Below are 17,255 nucleotides of genomic sequence, written 5' to 3'. Positions count from 1 at the left end.
CTGCCCCCTTTTTATAGTGCTTTAGGGGCAAATACAAGTCCCAATTAGTCTTCTGCTCTTAATATAAGGTACCCAGAAGCCCTAGCCTGACATAACATAGGGAAAGGAACAAACACAGCAATTTATATCTTTCCATCAACCCCAATTCTCTAGTTCAAGATGCAGGAGAAATTGTTACTTTCCAACACCAAAGACATTTGTGACTTTAAAACAACAGTCCCATGACACACGCCTTTAAATCCATATCTACAGAGAATGGCCTTTCTCATTCAAAGTCCACATTTTCCCACTGGAGCATCACTGAGATGGAATCTTTAGGGACTCAGACAATGAGAATGTGTAAACAGCAAGTTTTTGCTGTGGCCTCAGTTTCCACATCCATCTGAATGCATTGAACTCCCTCCTGGAGGATATTATAAGGAAGGCTTGGGTATTTCATAAATGGCTGGAGAGCCTCTTGTTTCAGGTGACATGCCCTAGTCTAGCATTCCAGAAGCACCATTCCTCATCAGAACACAGCCCATAGCCAGGACATCATGGAAGACTGAGTTTCAAGCACTTACTTTCATCATTAGAAACATTCCCCAGAGATGTGTGGCTGGAATAACGCTTGTTTTCACTTTCGTTGAGACATCTTTCAATCCAGCTCTCTAAAAATGAAAAATTAAGAAAATCACACTGTTGGTGTTTGCAAAGAGACAGGAACATCATCAATGCACTAGATTTAAATGCCCATCAACTTTCATCTGATATCTGCCCAGACTGGGGTTGGATTCAACATGAAGCCCAGTATGCATCATTGCTGATGAGACTTTGCTGAGTAGCTTGAAGGCAAAACAGGAATTCGAAGCCCCACTTGAGTATTTCTTGGCCAAATTCGACTAATTTCGGAGTATTAGTACCAACTGAGTATCCACTGAGGATTATCTTTCTTCAAAAAGAAGATATTAATACTTTCCTGAGAACTAGTTTGTAAAACAAAATTTGGTCAACTGAATCACTGATGGTTTGGAGACTTGTGAATTAGCAACAGAACGCTTAATTCAAACGAAAACAAAAAGAAAAGCAGATACAACCCTGAGGGTTCTGGTTGAAGAGGAGGGCAGGGAAACTTGCTGCTTCCTCCACCCCTACTTTGTCAGTGACCCCTGAAGGGGATCCTCCAAGCCCAGACTGAAAGTCACTACAGGAGGAGGCTTCAAAAGGTCTGTGATAGTTACCTATTATTTTATTTATTTAAGTTTATTTAGTTGACTCTGCTGGGTCTTAGTTGTGGCACACAGGATCTTCAGTCTTCATTGAGGCACGTGAACTTTTAGTTGTGTCATGTGGGATCTAGTTCCCTGACCAGGGATGGAACCCAGTTCCCCTGCATTGGGAGCACAGCATTTTAGCCACTGGACCACCCAGGAAGTCCCTCCATTAGTTTTAAAACCCAAAGACCATAGAATTTTTTTTAAAAAAATCCAATTCCAAATACTACAAATGTACTTTCCACGAAGTAGCATAATGCTTTTTCTATAATCTAGAGCATCCACTATTCATTCATTCATTCAACAGCATCAGCTAAGTACATCAGTTTTGCTAAAATGTTTGTTTTGAAACCACGAATGTGTTCAATTCAAGTGATACATTAGGGAACCATTTGCGCCTAGCACAAATTTTCTTTTTGCTTATGCTTGATTTCTTTCTTAGAAAACATTAAGTGAATGCAGAAACTGCACATAGCTGAATTGAGCCCTGCAGGAATATGCAAAAGACACACGTGCTCACACCTCAAACATCTACCAGCTACTTGAGTTTACGGCACAGGTTGTGAGTCACACCTGCCCAGATAGACCACGTTCCACCATTTCACAATAACACACAAGCTGTGGCCCTACCAAAGTCCACTTCCAAAAGCAAATTTCAAGTCTTTTTCAAGGTCAAGTGCCATACTTATTGTATTTATATGCCTCTTAACTATTTAACATGTGTAAAACTGTGCTATCCTTTTTATTAGGGTCCTATCTTTTTCCCCATGAGTCGCTGACAAAGTTTTTAAGCGTTGTGCCCCTAGTTTATTATTCCAGTGAATGCTGTGCTTTTTGTTGTGCAGTTTTGTAGAATGGTGGTAACTCGGGGGGATGCATATTAGTATTAGAGCAGAACTGATTACACCTATGAATGTGTGCTTTTGAACAGTGCTGTCGCCTGCTGCCTTCTTCATAATATGGGAGCTGGCATTTACTGAACCCCTATTTTAATGTTAACATATTTCATTGAATTCTGACCACAACTCTCTGAAGCAAGGATTTTCACCTCCAGTTTCCCTAGAGAGCAACTGAAGCTTAATCGAGTAATGTGACACCTCATAATTCAAAGAGCCTAGGGAAAGTTCATTACTTAGTAACATATTATTAAAGGAAACCACGCTAACACTGGCTCCTGAGCGATGTAGTGAGGGGAAAGCAAGTGCCAACAGCAGAGAGAAATGTTGGGGTTTTGGTGTGTATTGTATGTTTCAACAAACTGCTTTTTAAAAAGCTGCTTCCAAAATCGTAAATAAGTAGCAGAGAAATATCCAAGGAGTGGAACAGGCACCAGCTTGTTAAGAGGATATGGAAATCTGGTATTTCTAAGGAAACAGGGAGCAGCCAAGAGATTCAAAGCATTAAAATGCTACCCCCTTCCAGATAGCAAATGCACAATGTAGAAACAAACAGCTTGCAATGGTTTCAAAGCTGTGATGACACAGGGTGGGTGTTTGTCATCACATCTTACGCAAAACCACATCTGGATACAAATCTCCAGAATTCTTTCCAGAATTCTCAAGAATATCTCTACTCAGATCTTCTAACCCTTTCAAGTCCTGGCACATTCTTCCCGGCAACAGCCGTGGCTGATGTCAGATGGCATCTCATGAAATTTGCAGTCCCTCCCTCCACCTAACCATACCACCAAAATCAATTTCTATTGTTCGAGGCCAGCCCTTGGTCTCCCTAGCTAGGTATGCACACCTACTCACTCTCACATGCGTGTGGGCACACACATTCACAAATACACCGCCACTCTCTTTCGTCAGTAAAAGTGAACACTCTCACCCATTTGCCTGTGCCAGAATCAGGTTTGTTATCATCGGAGTCTGCAAAGGGGCCTATTCTTGCAGGTGATAATCCTCAGCAATTGGAGGAGGAACCCTCTCTGAAGAGCTCACTGCAACATTCTGGAAAGGAGCTGGCTCTGGTCACCAGGTGGGTCAAGATATGCAACACTCACCCACAAGAGTTCAAGTCAAGTAAGAGCTGTCCTGAGGGCAGTCCCTCTCCCCCACACTGCCCAACCCCAACCCTGGAGAGAGATGAAAGCAAGGTTACAGGAGGGAGAGAGGGGAGAGAGAAGAAATCGCACCAAGTACTCCTTTCCCCCATCCATTGCCCCAACTCACACCTCTCTGACTCATGGCTTATGCTTGTGTCCACTCCGCTTCCCAGCTCTGCTCCCTGGAGCAGTGCAGAGTAGGTCTGGTCTCTGAGGCAAGTGTCAGATATAGGAGGAAGCCATATGTCTTCATTTTTTTCTAGTCAAAATGGATCCCACTTGTTTCAGCACTTTCTTGGGAGAGAAATTGTTCCTCTCCTTTTTAGCCATCCAGTGCTCCTGCTCCTGGTGTCTTCCATTTAATCAATGTCTGTTTGAACACATGGGGCTCAGAGTGAGCTCTGAGGGTTCAGACAGGGTCTAAGCAGTGCCAGGTCTGGCAGAACCATCACCTCTGTGTTCTGGACATGGGAGTTTCCAGAGTGTTCAAAGGTCTTGCATTCCAGACTGTATGAACGCAACATTCTGAAAAATTTATAGAGGCCACAGGCCTTGGAGTCATGGGTGCTTTTTTGAGGTTTGTCTTCTTCCCTAGGGGGACCCTTAACAGTGCCATCTGCAACTCGCGTCCCATAAGTAAGGTTGCTCCATAGGACTGAAAGGCCTCTATTCAGGTCACCTGAAGTAAACATTACATACTTTAAAATTATTAATAATGGGTTATAGTCTTACAAAGACCAAGAATTAATCAACCAGAATGATAAGCATATTGAATGTTTAATGAAACACTGCATTCATCTATCTTATTCATTTGTAGATTGTGTGTGTGTGTGTGTGTGTGAGTGTGCTCAGTCATGTCCAACTCTTTGTGACCCCCATGGACTGTAGCCTGCCAGGCTATTTTGTCCATGGGATTTTTCAGGTAAGGCTACTGGAGTGGATTACCATTCCTTCCCCCAGGGGATCTTCCCAACCCAGGGGTCAAACCTTCCTCTCCCGTCTTTCCAGCATTGGCAAACGGATTCTTTACCACTGAGCCACCTGGGAAGCCCTCATTTGTAGATTAAGTGGCTTAACAAAGGCCACCATATTCTGAGCTCTTATGGGCCAAACATTATGTAAATGCATTTGGTACACCATCATACATAATCCTCATAACAGCCCTACAAGATAGGTTTTATCAATATGCCCATTTTAGAGATCAGGAAACTAAGGCTCAGAAAGATTAGATGACTTGTCCAAAGTCATCCGGCTAGTAAGAGGCAGGATCAGCATTCACACTCAGGTCATAACCACAGTGCTGTCTCTCCAAGTGTGCTCTGAGCTCTCCTTATCCCATATCCCATATGGTCTCCAGAACACGTTGCCAGTATTGCAACAATGATCACAGTCTGCCTTGTATTACAACGTGTGTTAAAACTCAACTTACATATTACAATTTTTGCTAAGTTCATTTACATGTTTCTTTGTAAGCCTATGTTTTACATAACATGCTCCTCAGTTCAGAACTTAAACATCTTAGAACGCAGTCCATTTTATTTTATTTCTCTTGACTCTCCACTAGTGCCTGGTATAAAGTTTTTCCTATAGACTGACCTCAACAAACATTATATTATTGACATGAATGATATCAAAAAATGCAGTGTGTAAGGAGATATATCCACATGTCTATAGAATTTCCTAATTGCTTTCTTTTCTACCACATACAGCATAAAAAAGGACAACACATCAAAGGCAATTTTCCAAATAAACAAAAATTCAGCAAAAATGTATTTTGTCCCATGTAGATCAAGAAGCTGTAGTCAAGTGAGTCTGATATAAACATGAATAAGACTGGTTTCTGCCCTCTAGTTGCCATCAGAAAAACAAGGCAGATCCTCCTCCATCAGCTCATGATTGCTAGGACCCTGTCATTTTTGTTCACCTGTGCCCAGGAGCTGGCACTGTGCCTGGGTGCACAGATATAGTGCAGTAAATATGTTGTTGAATGCATTACTTTTTTTGAAAAACAACAGTAAGTTCCTACTATGTGCCAGATACTATGTGAGTTTTTGCATGTGTGCAAAAGTCGTAAATTAAAACTCAGGACAATATGATGTGATATGTCTTAATATCTATATTTATTGTTATGAAATCAAAAGTTCTCATACTGTGATCAGCACAGCAGTATTGGCGCTGTGCTCTGGGACACTGGAGAAGCTGAGCTCAATTCACACTTGGATAACCTCCTGTTCCCACCTGCCTCATACTTGATCCATAAAAACCATCTAACCTTTTAGGAAGGACCAGCCTTGCTCTAAGTGTCCAGCAGGATTTACTGATGAATGTAAGCATAAGCTCCTGGGCTGTGAAGCATCCTTTCACCTGACTCATCTGGGATCATGGGAAGGAAGGAGGATGCCTCGTAGATTTTTCATCTTACAGGGAGTTTAACCCACATTCCTTAGAGGCCGATCTTCATGCCTCCCCACTTCAGATCAGAGATTTGGAAACCCCAATTTGAAGTGACTTTCTCAAGTTCCTAAAATGAGGTTGAGCAGAGCCTTAAATGGTTATTGGGTTTCCCAGGAACAAACCTTGCTTCCCTTTGCAGGAGCAGCAAATAACAACTAGGAAGTAGCTGCACTGGGGGCATGGCACATCCAAGCCAGTCCAAGACTCAGAGCAGTGCTTCACGAACATACATTGGCCTGGCAGGAGGAGCCGACCATGTTGGTTGTCAAAAGGCACATAATCCTTGAAGTTTACAGGGCACCCTGAGACGGAGAACCTGATCTGAGCTTCACAGTCTACCTCATGGGATAGAAATTTACACCACATTACAGATAAGGAATGGCTTCCTCAGTGGCTCAGCGGTAAAGAATTCGCCTGCAATACAGTAGCCGAAGGATATGTGAGTTCAATTCCTGGGTTGGGAAGATCTCCTGGAGGAGGGCATGGCAACCCACTCCAGTGTTCTTGCCTGGAGAATCTCATGGACAGAGGAGCCTGACCGGCTACAATCCGTAGAGCCACAAAGAGTCAGACACAACTGAAGCAACTGAGTACGTAGGCACAGATAAGGAAACTGCACATAGCTATGGTCTGTTGGTAGTGGTGTGGCCAAGGTTACACAGTTCAAAGGTGTTAAAGTCAGAATTCAAACCCAGATCTTCAGGCTCCAAAGCTTATGCTTATTCTTCCCACTGCATCCTACTGGGCATGAGGCAGGAGGTAGATGGGCCCCAGGCCGAATAGTTACTCCCCTGTGGACAGAAACTCCATAACAGCAGGATAATGGAGGAGGCTGGACCCTGCCCAGATAAAAGATAAAAGACCACACATTCCTCATTCTCGAAGTCAAGGAGACCTCCCTGACTACATATGCACAGAAAGGCTCCTCGGAGGTCAAAAAGGGGAAGGGGCACCACCCATAGTAAGTGATGTCAACCTTCCCATAGGTCTCTTCCCTAGAATCCATCTTGGCTAAGAGGTGTGCACACACACAGGGGAGGACCCTAAGATACACCCAATACAGACTCATAACCAGGCAAAGCAAGATGATTGGCCAAAGGAAACCCAGAAGAAATGCCCCATAAAAGTAATTCAAACTACCATTCTGTCTCCCTGAGCCCCCTGCATGTCTGTCTGCATGTACCTTTTTTTCTCCTAATAAACACGTTACTTGTTTCACTTCTGTCTCTATGTGGATATTCATTTCCACACAGCTGACAGGCCAGGGCCTTGCCACTGGCCACTGGCCCTGGTGGTCTAGTGGCTAGGATTCAGCACTCTCACTGTCGTGGCCTGACTTCAAAATCTGGCTGGGAACCCTGCTTCAAGCCACTGCACCCGAGGCCACCCAAGAGCAGGGACAGGCCAGTTGTTCCCTCTCATCCATCTGTCTATTCATTTTGCAAATACTTATCAACGGTCTTCAGTGTAAAGTTCTAACAGAAGAAATGAACAGGGACTTCCCTGGCGGTCCAGTGGTTAAGCCTCCACACTTCTAGTACAGAGGGCGAGGGTTCGATCCCTGGTTGGGGAACTGAGATCCCACATGTCAGGTGGTGTAGCCAAAAAAAAAAAAAGAGTAAAATAAAATAATTTTAAAAAGAAGAGATGGACAAAAGCTATATAACAGGAAACCAATATATTACAGCAGGATATTTCTGATGGACGAGGGTCTCAGGATCTGAAAAGATGTTGTTTTCTTATGCCTTCTTTTTATCTGTTTTCCTCACTCAGCTTAAAACCCAGTAGTCAAAAAATTAAGATCGTGTCATCTGGTTCCATCACTTCATGGCAAATAAAGGGGGAAACAATGGAAACAGTGACAGATTTTATTTTCTTGGGCTCCAAAATCACTGCAGATGGTGACTGCAGCCATGAAATTAAAAGACGCCTGCTCCTTGGAAGGAAAGCGATGACAAACCTAGACAGTGTACTAAAAACCAGAGACATCACTTTGCCAACAAAGGTCTATATAGTAAAGCTATGGTTTTTCCAATAGTCATGTACGGATGTGAGAGTTGGACCATAAAGAAGTATGAGCACTGAAGAATTGATGCTTTCTTCAAACTGTGGTGCTGGAGAAGACTCTTGAGAGTCCCTTGGACAGCAAGGAGATCAAACCAGTAAATCCTAAAGGAAATCAACCCTGAATATTTATTTGAGGGACTGATGCTGAAACTCAAGCTCCAGTACTGTGGTCACTTGATACAAAGAGCCGACTCATTGAAAAAGACCCTGATGCTGGAAAAGATTGAAGGCAGGAGGAGAAGGGGATAACAGAGGATGAGATGGTTGGATGCTATCATTGACTCAATCGACATGAGTTTGAGCAAGCTCTGGGAGATTGTGAAGGACAGGGAAGCCTGGCGTGCTGCAGTCCATGGTGTTGCGAAGAGTAGGACACATCTGAGTGACCGAACAACAACAACAACATTTCCCTCCTTCTTAAAAATATAAGTTCTAACAACTGTGAGTATCTTGTTTGGTGCCTAGTCCCCAAGAGCCTGGAGTGGTGTCAAGCACAGAGCTGGCAGTGATGGTTGTGATGAAGTGAATGAAAGAAGAGGGAACAGTGGACAGGGCATCCTTCCTCAGGAAGACCTCTGGGAAGAAATGGTATTGGAGCAGAGACTGAACGTGGTGAGAGATTGAGGACTTCCGAGGTTCTGAGACCTGGGACCACAGAGACAAAGCCTCAAAGGTGGATCATGAGTGATCTGTTTATGGAACCTGTTTATGGCTGATGCAAAGTGACCCCAGGGAGACAGTACAAGATGAAAGAGAAGATAGAGGCAGGCCAGGAAGAATGTGGAGCCAGTGGTTAGAAAAACTAGCTTGCAAAGCCCAGTCCTTCCACTTACTAGCTATGTAACATTGAGGTGGTTCCTGAACCTTTTTAAAGTCCTGCCTCCCAAGTTTCTCCAAAAATTAACTGAAATGACAAAGGTGAAACACTTAGCATGCTGGGCTTGTGGGAAAATGAGGGAAGCATGGTCTCTATCCACCAGGTGCTCACAGCCATGGTGGGGACAGTCAAGCATATATTGAGGGTTTTCCAGGTGGCTCAGTGGTAAAGAATCCACCTGCCAATGCAGGAGAAGCAGGTTTGATCTCTGGGTCTGGAAGATTCCCTGAAGGAGGAAATGGCAACCCACTCCAGTATTCTTGCCTGGAAAATCCCATGACCAGAGGAGGCTGACGAGCTACAGTCCTTGGGATTGCAAAGAGTCAGACACAACCGAGGGACTGAGCATACACACACAGCATTTACTGAGTGCCCTCCCCATGCTGGTCATTCTGCTTTACCTCTCCTCCTCACAGCAGTTCTGAAACAGAGCCCTGAACAGCTCCGACGTGTGAGAAGGAAAGTGAATGTCAGACAAGCTAGGTGAAGTCACCACTACAGGTCTGTCTGACCCCAATGCTGTTGGGTGTCACCCCGGCACCCTGCCTTGCTAAGCCAGCAGGTAACCGGGAGTATGTCTAGATGACAAAAAGGGGCTTCCAGCTCAGCTGGGCTGCTTCACAGAGGGTAGAGGGGAGGGCATTTCAATTGGCCCTTAAAGGGGTGGGCATGGAGGAGAGAAGGGTGTACTGGGGAAGAGGGCCACCGTCACAGACAAAGGCACAAAATGGGCTCTGGGAAAGGTGAAGAGCCCACTGACCCATGACCCAAGGCATGGTGGGGGACAAGTGGGGGATTCCGGTAGGAGCAGATTGCAAAGGCCTCACTGCCCCCTCTCCCAGGCCAAGATGCCTGCAGACAGCTGGGAGCCGGCCATGATTTTGAAGCAGTGGGGGAATAATATGATGAGCTTTGTTTCTGAGGAACTGGGTGAGAACAGGGAGTTCTTGACTTACGCAATACCTGAGGAAAACGCCGCCTGACTTAGAAAGTGTCACCGGGTTTTAATAGAAGGCGGCATTCATCCTCTTTCTATCAACAGTCTTCTGGGGCGCTGTGCTGGGGCCTATTTTAGGAACGCACAGCTTTAGAAATGCTACATAAAAGAGCTGAGGGGCCACACGTGGAGCTACCCAGGGAAGACTGGGCTCCAGGTCCCTCTAGGGGTGCCAGGGCGCACCCTCACGTCCCTCCCCCAGATCCCAGTCATTACCAGTGGACCCGCGCCGCCGGGGCCTGCTGCTGTCTCCCTTCAGGCCAGGATGTGCGTTCCTCTGGATCATTCTGTCTCGGCCCCTTTCCTCTCTCCCCCGGGGCTCCCCACGGTGGTGACACACGGGTTCTTGTGGGAAGTGGGCCCAGGAGGCGGGCAGCTGTGGCCTCTCCAGGGTAGGGGCGCCACAGGTCAGTGGGTTGCCATGGCGACACCACAGGCCTTGCCCCAGGGGCCGCTGGGTTCCAGGAAGGGGCCCTTGTCCCTGTCTCCAAGGGGCAGCCCCACCCTGGCCCTGCTCTCATTCCATCCCTGGCCCACTAAACAGTGATTTGGCACTGACTGTTTGCCAGGCTCTGAGGCTCTAGCGGTGAACATGCAGCAAGGTCCCCGCTCTCAGGGAGCTTATAACCTGTGGTGGAGACGGAGGAAAACCAATAAACAAGATGACTTAGAGCACAATGAGTGTCGTGAAGAAATGAAGCCAGGGACTAGGATAGAGAGAGATGTGGGTGTGGTTTTAAGGGGCAGGGGCACTGAGGGCCTCTCAGAGGAGGTGATGTTGAAGTGCAAAGGCCCAAGGTGGGAGGGGGCTCTAGGGTGTGAGGAAGAGCTGGGGAACCAGCGTGGTAGGGGAGAGGGAGGAAGGGGGAGGGCTGTAGGAAATGAGGTCAGGAAGTTAGGATGCACCCAAAGGTTGTAGGGACTTGCTGGCTGGAGTAAGAACCTCATATGTATTCCAAGTGTGCTAAGATTCTGTTGCAGGGTTTAATCAGGTGACATGAACTGCACTGGCTCAGAAAGGACAGCTTCAGCCTGTGAGGGGCCTTACATTCATACACCCCACTGTCTGTTTATCAACTCTTTATGGGGTAACTTGTTACAGGCACTGAGCTAGACAGTAGGAACATAGCAGGGAAGAAGACAGACGGTTTCTGTCTTTGTGGAACATTAGCGTTTAGTGCAGGAGTCAGCTATTCAATAATCTCACAAATAGAGATGTCATTACCAAGAAAGCCAGGGGAGAGGGAAAGAAAAAGGCCTGGTCAAACCCATGAGAGTTAGAGAAGCTTCTCAGAATAAGTAGCATCAAACTGACAACTGAAGAGTAAGAAGACATATATTACTACCCCAGGTAAATAGAGGGAGGATGGCGAAGAAACAGCATGTCCAAAGGCCCCGGAGCTGGCAGGAAAATGACACATTCAAGAACAGGTATTAATTCAACATGTGTTTAGTGAGACTATCCTGTTTAACTAGCACTCTGTAAGATGCTATGGGGCATGCGCACATAATAGCACCGCCTTCATACTCACGGCTCGGTTAAGGAGTCTGGATTCTATTCAGTAGAGGGTTGAGAACCTCTAAAAGTTTTCGAGCAGAATGTGGCAGAAGCAAATCAGCTCTGTGGGCAGCTCCATCTGGGGCTGCTAAACACAGTCTTAGTGGAGTGGGAGGGGGAAGGGAAGCATGAGACCATACGTCTTATCATCTAAACCTGGACACTTCTGATATTGAAAAGCAATGCTGGTAAGAATTTTGTCGGGACCGTATACATAAACCAGGTGCTTCCATGGTGGCTCAGATAGTAAAGAATCTGCCTGGAATGCAGGAGACCCAGGTTTGATCCCTGGGTCGGGAAGATCTTCTTGAGAAGGAAATGGCTACCCACTCTAGTATTCTTGCCTAGAGAATTCCATGGACAGAGGAGCCTGGCTTGCTACACAGTCCATGGGGTCACAAAGAGTCAGACATGACTGAGTGACTGACACACTATACGTAAACCAGGACTGTCCCAGGCTAACTGGCACTTAATGTCCCCCTAGTAGGAGGCCACTACAAGAGTTTAAGTCTTCAAGGTTTGAATCAGAACAGATGAGTGAGATGAGAAGAGATAAGAAATGTGTCCTCTTTCTAGCTAACTGTATCCACTCATCTGGCCTAGCCACAGGAATAGTGTCCCATGTCTCTTTTTGATCTGCAGGTGTCTCGGTCACTGCATGATGTGAGTGAGTCCAAGGTGACACTATTGCCATCTCCTGGAATGCTGCCTCTCAAAGCACACACCATCATCCTTGTCAACATCATCATCATAGCAATGACTTGCCCAAGATCACACAGCCTAGCAACTGAGCCAGCTAACTCTAACCTAAGCATTAACTTATGTTTTGTTGTTTTGTTCAGTTGCTAAGTCATGTAAAACTCTGCGACCCCATGGACTGCAGCATGCCAAGCTCCTCAGACCTCCACTATCTCCTGGAGTTTGCTCAAATTCATGTCTATTGAGTCAGTTATGCTAACTAACCATCTCATCCTATGCCACCCCCTTCTCCTTTTGCCTTCAGTCTTTCTCAGCATCAGGATTTTTTCCAGTGAGTCAGCTCTTTGCATCAGATGGCCAAATTACTGGAGCTTCAGCCTCAGCATCAGTCCTTCCAATGAATATTCAGGGTTGATTTCCTTTAGGATTAACTGGTTTGATCTTCTTACAATCCAGGGAACTCTCAAGAGTCTTCTCCAGCACCACAGCTTGAAAGCATCAATTCTTTAGTGTTCAGCCTGTTTTGTGGTCCAAGTCTCACATCCGTACATGAGTACTGGAAAAACCATAGCTTTGAATATATGGATCTTTGTCAGCTTTGTGATATCTCTCTTTTAAATATGCTGTCTAGGTTTGTCATAGATTTCCTTTCAAGGGAATTCCCTTTCAAGCATCTTTTAATGTCATGGCTGCAGTCTCCATCCACAGTGATTTTAGAGCCCAAGAAAATAAAATCTGTCACTGCTTCCACTTTTTCCCATCTACTTGCCACAAAGTGATGGGCCTGAATGCCATGATCTTAATTTTTTGAACGTTGAATTTTAAGCCAGTTTTTTCACTCTCCTTTTTCACCCTCATGAAGTGGCACTTTGGTTCCTCTATACTTTTTGCCATTAGAGTGGTACCATCTGCATATCTGAAATTGCTGATATTTCTCCCAGCAATCTTATGAGACCCATAATTACACATCTTAAAGTCTCGTTGTGAGCACTAAGCTGTGTCTAAAATAATACCAGACACACAATATGTGTTCAAAAATGTTACTGCCCCTTCTTACTTTAGGAAAACTCAATATAGAAAACTCTGAAATGAGCAGAGATTAATTAAGATGTCATTATTTGCAAAATAACAAGAATTAGCAAGGGAAGCCCAAGGATACACCAATGTCGATATCTCACAGATCCTGAACTCACCAACAGTTTCCGGAGACTAGAGAAATTAAACCTAAGATGTTCAGTGCCATCTCCTGTTGAAGATAAATGCAATGTAAAAGCAGCTCTCTGCTCTGAAAATATCCCTGAGAACACCAGAGTTAATGTACATAATTGCATAACCAGGTTGTAAAAATGTCATTTTCTCTCCACTTCTAGCAGTGGGGAGAGCATACCTGGAGAGCAGGTGGCACAGGGAGAGCAGTGGCACAGAGCAAGTTGCAGACACATGGAACCACCATGAGTCCCAGGCATCTGTTTATGTCTGAGGCACTCTTCTGGTTTGTTTGAATTAACATTGTAGTAGTTAAGGACACAGACCGTGAGCTCAACTGCCAGGTTCAAGTCGGACTGTCTTGCTGGATTAACTTGGATGAGCAACTCCACTTCCTTGAGCCTCAGTTTTTTTAATTTGCAAAATGGGAGTAGTAATAATGGCACCTCATGGGATTTGTATCAGAGGCATACAGTGTTTCCATGATAAGCACTATGTAAGTCTTATCTACCAATAGTATAATTCCTGTATCAGGCCCACCTCCCCAGCATTACTCTTTAGCTCCTTCCTGTTATCATTCTGTTTGATACTTGGTGCATGGCCTGGGAAGCCAGGAGGGCATTAATTCTAATCCTCCCCTTAAAAGGGGCTAGGTAAACTCCACAACCCTGGGCAAATTACTTAACCTCATGGACCTCAATTTTCTTCCTATATTAAAAATATCTACCCCATGAGTTTATTACAAGGATTAGGAGAATAATATGCTCCTAATATCAGTACTTAGTATTAATATGCTCAGTACTTAATATTAGTACTTAGTACTAATATGCTCCTAAGAATAAGCTCCTTAAGAGCTGACTGTACCTGATTCCCCACTTTTAGGACAGTGCTTGGCACAGAAGAGCAGATCAATGAGGAGAGAAGAGGAAGAGAAAGAAGGAAATGAATGAAGCACCAGCTCCATGCCTGGTTCACAGGGGCTCAGTGAATCTGCAGTTAATCTATCAAGGACTTGTTTGCACAGAGCCCTGAGTCAGGCTTTCTAGAAAGCAAGCAGAGAGACGCAGCATTCCTCACAATATGAAAGAGGGGTTGATTAATATCTTAAATAAATACTTATTGAGTGCTGACTTGTGTCAGACACTCTGGCAGGTGCTTTGCACTTCACTAAGCACAGAGAATAATGACACGGGTGGAAATCTTGAGAAACAAAGGAAGAAGCATCAAGTAAACACGGAAAACGAGGATGGGAAGTATGTACATTGTAGCCCACGTGGGTAAGAGCACTGAGAGGCAAAGTTAAGACAGAATTTGAGGCACAAGGGAAACCCTCAGCCCCTTCCCTGCAACTGCATGTTTTTAACTGGTGTGGAGATGGCCTGGCTTTAAAAAGTGCAACTAGCTTTGGTAGCATAACAACCTCAGTTTGGATACTCTTGCCGTATGAAGCAATGCAGGAGATGCAGTTTCAGTCCCTGGGTCAGGAAGATCCCTTGGAGAAGGAAATGCCAACCCACTCCAGTATTCTTGCCTGGGAAATCCCATGGACAGAGGAGCCTGGTGGCTACAGTCTACAATGTTGCAAAGAGTCAGACACAACTTAGCAGCTAAGCAGCAACAACAAAAATGAACCAATGCACGTGATTGAATCCCACGGGAGTGGCCATTTCCCTAAGTACAGGATGGGCATGATCCCGCCCAGATCACAGGCTTATGAGGTCATGTATTGAAAAGATTGAACGTAGTGGAAGTGCTGTAGAAAGTGTTTTCTTCTCCTATGCAGTCTTGGGCGGAGGGCAGAGACAGGGAGTGGAGAGAGAGCCTTGGAAGCTACTATGGGGACTCAAGGAGAAGCAAGTCCTCAAAACCCCTTTGTTTACTGAGCTTTTACAACATGCCAAGGCTCTGTGCAGATCCCTTTATATGCACTAATTCATTTAATCTTCACAATACCCTATAAGGTAGGTGCTGTGCATGGCCCCACCTTACTGACAAGGAAACTGAGGCTCAGAGAGGTCACGTGGCTTGCTGAGTTCAGATTATCTAGCCCATGGCAAAGCCAATTCTTACTAAGCCTGTGGGATTCCAGAGCCAGAGCAGTTAATGATTATATCAGTGATGGCAAACTATAACATGCTATGCAATGGAAGGGGCTGGCTGTTATTTTAACAACCAAGGTTTTTATGCCGAACCAAGCAGTGATAAAGAATCTGCCTGCCAATGCAGGAGACATGGATTTGATCCCTGGGTCAGGAAGATCCCCTGGAGTATGAAATGGCAACCCATTCCAGTATTCTTGCCTGGAAAATACTATGGACAGAGGAGCCTGGTTGAGCTGCAGTCCGTGAAGTCACAGAGTTGGACTTGACCTAGCACACACACATGCATTATAAGGAAAAGCAGGCAGTCTGTGAGTAAATAGGTATGAAGCCGTTGATGATATAAAATGTCAAATTGGCCGGAGTGACTGGCAGGCGGGGAATACTTTCCCAGCGGTGGTGCCAGGTTGAACTCAGATGAAAGGAATACATGGTATGAGGCACCCCCACAGGAAGGAGCCCCTTGGGGGGTCTTCAGTCAGCAGCCTTGGCCAAAGTCATGTCGTGGTGCCCATGGCAGCCAGAAGCCCAGGGACAGCTGTAAAGTGCACTCCAGGAAACTGCAGAGTGAGCTGCTGTCTCCCCCAGGTTTAGGGGTGACCTGAGCTCTTGAGCTTCCTTATGTAGTAGAGCAGGTAAGCCAGGATGGACACCTCTAAGATCTTCTTCTAACTCCTGGTCTTAGGTGGCAAGGAGGCAGCCTGATTTTGAAATCAGAAAAATCGGTGTTCAAATCTTCGTTTGCCGCTAGCCGTTTGGCCTGGAGATGTTACCTGGGCTCTCTGCACCTCAATTTCCTCTTCTACAAGATGGGTAGTTAATGCCACAAGTTGGGTATGAGAATTAAATGAGTTAACATGCATAAGCATTTTACACAGTGATTGGAAAAGATTATAAATGTTATTAACCTGCTACCCAATTTCAAAAAGTGAGTCACTTTGTTAAAAAAGCAACGAATAATTTTGAAAATAGCTCATTAGGTCAGCCTGCCATTAATTACCAAAATAATTTCAGTGTACTTTTCTCCTTCCCTCCCTCTGTCTCTCTCTTCCTTCTTTCTCTCTTCATTCCCTTTCCCTTCTTGAAAATAATCTATGTATCAATATATAGTCTCCAGGTACTATGTACAATTAGATGGATTTTGTGGTTTTTTTCCCTTTCTTCTTCTTTTTAAATCATCTTTCACTAAAACTTAAAGTTTCAATAAAAACTTTAAACAAAACACAGACCCACTGGGAATGCTATCTTTAGGTTCCTCATCTCTTGTATCTCTCTGGACCCCCTCTGCCCAGTGTGATTTTCCAGCTGTGCTCAGGGCTCAGCCAGCCTCTGAGTGTTGCTCATGCCCGGTATGGTGTGGCAGGGGCCAGATCCAGGCAGGCAGCCCTCTTGGCTCCCAGCACCTCTGGGGTACCCTGCAAGGTAACCCAGGTGGAGAACACTCTGCAGCCTGGGTACCCAGAGGAAACCCCAACGAAACAGAGAAATAATTCATTCTTCTAATCACAGCAAAGTTTTCAAACTTTAAAACAGAGCCTTGATTAGAAGAAAAGCTGTGTTTTTTTTTTCCTAAAAGCCGGGCATTTCTGAAAAGGTCCCCTACCCAAACCACAGCAACCTCAAAAACTTTGCCCACTGAGTCGAAAATAAAAGTTCATGGAGACCAAAGGTTCTCTCACAACAACAGCTCAATGCTTTAGAAATCTTATTTCCAATGTTTAAAAGTTTGAACATTTTAACTGAGGGCCTCAAGCCCTCTGGAATCTTTTTCCTTGTAAAACTCCCAGGGCTTTCTCAGCCAAAGTTATTTATTTTTTATGATGTCTAATAATGCTTTATGGATAAACTATGTTGGTTGTGTAAAAGAAGTCATCAAGTAAAAGAAAAAAACTAAAAACAGAAATTTTAGCTGTTTTAGTAGTTGCATAAGGATGACATAAAATTAGTTATTTTCTTTTTGGTCAAATAAACAGCTTACAGAGGCATCCAAATTCTCCC

The 17,255-nt window shown here is 44.9% G+C and overlaps 1 protein-coding gene and 1 long non-coding RNA gene across 19 annotated transcripts in view; one reads left to right on the top strand and one right to left on the bottom strand.

Annotated features, from left to right (window-relative positions):
- RFX4 (regulatory factor X4) overlaps positions 1 to 17,255 on the bottom strand; it is a 169,526-nt gene that overhangs the window by 144,802 nt on the left and 7,469 nt on the right. For 10 of the 18 annotated variants that reach the window (XM_081591311.1, XM_081591304.1, XM_081591306.1 and 7 more), the window contains exon 2: positions 564 to 650. Coding sequence is in view for 8 of the 18 variants with exons in the window: in XM_081591317.1 (XP_081447443.1) it covers positions 564 to 650; positions 9,912 to 9,981 (157 nt within the window). In the remaining 10 variants the exon portion in view is untranslated. Of the gene's footprint in view, positions 1 to 563; positions 651 to 9,911; positions 10,136 to 17,255 lie in introns of those variants that run through there. The other 8 variants (XM_081591296.1, XM_081591293.1, XM_081591295.1 and 5 more) reach the window with 2 other exon arrangements.
- Positions 10,215 to 16,479, top strand: LOC145545913 (uncharacterized). The gene is made up of 3 exons (XR_014082328.1): positions 10,215 to 10,419; positions 11,047 to 11,126; positions 14,041 to 16,479. It is a non-coding gene; the product is annotated as an uncharacterized LOC145545913 (long non-coding RNA).

This window comes from Giraffa tippelskirchi, chromosome 4, assembly GCF_054371585.1.
Source record: "Giraffa tippelskirchi isolate mGirTip1 chromosome 4, T2T-mGirTip1v1.2.pri, whole genome shotgun sequence".
In the NCBI taxonomy this organism is placed as follows: domain Eukaryota; kingdom Metazoa; phylum Chordata; class Mammalia; order Artiodactyla; family Giraffidae; genus Giraffa; species Giraffa tippelskirchi.
Note: the sequence above shows the minus strand (reverse complement) of the source record. Positions and strands in the feature narration are given on the sequence as shown.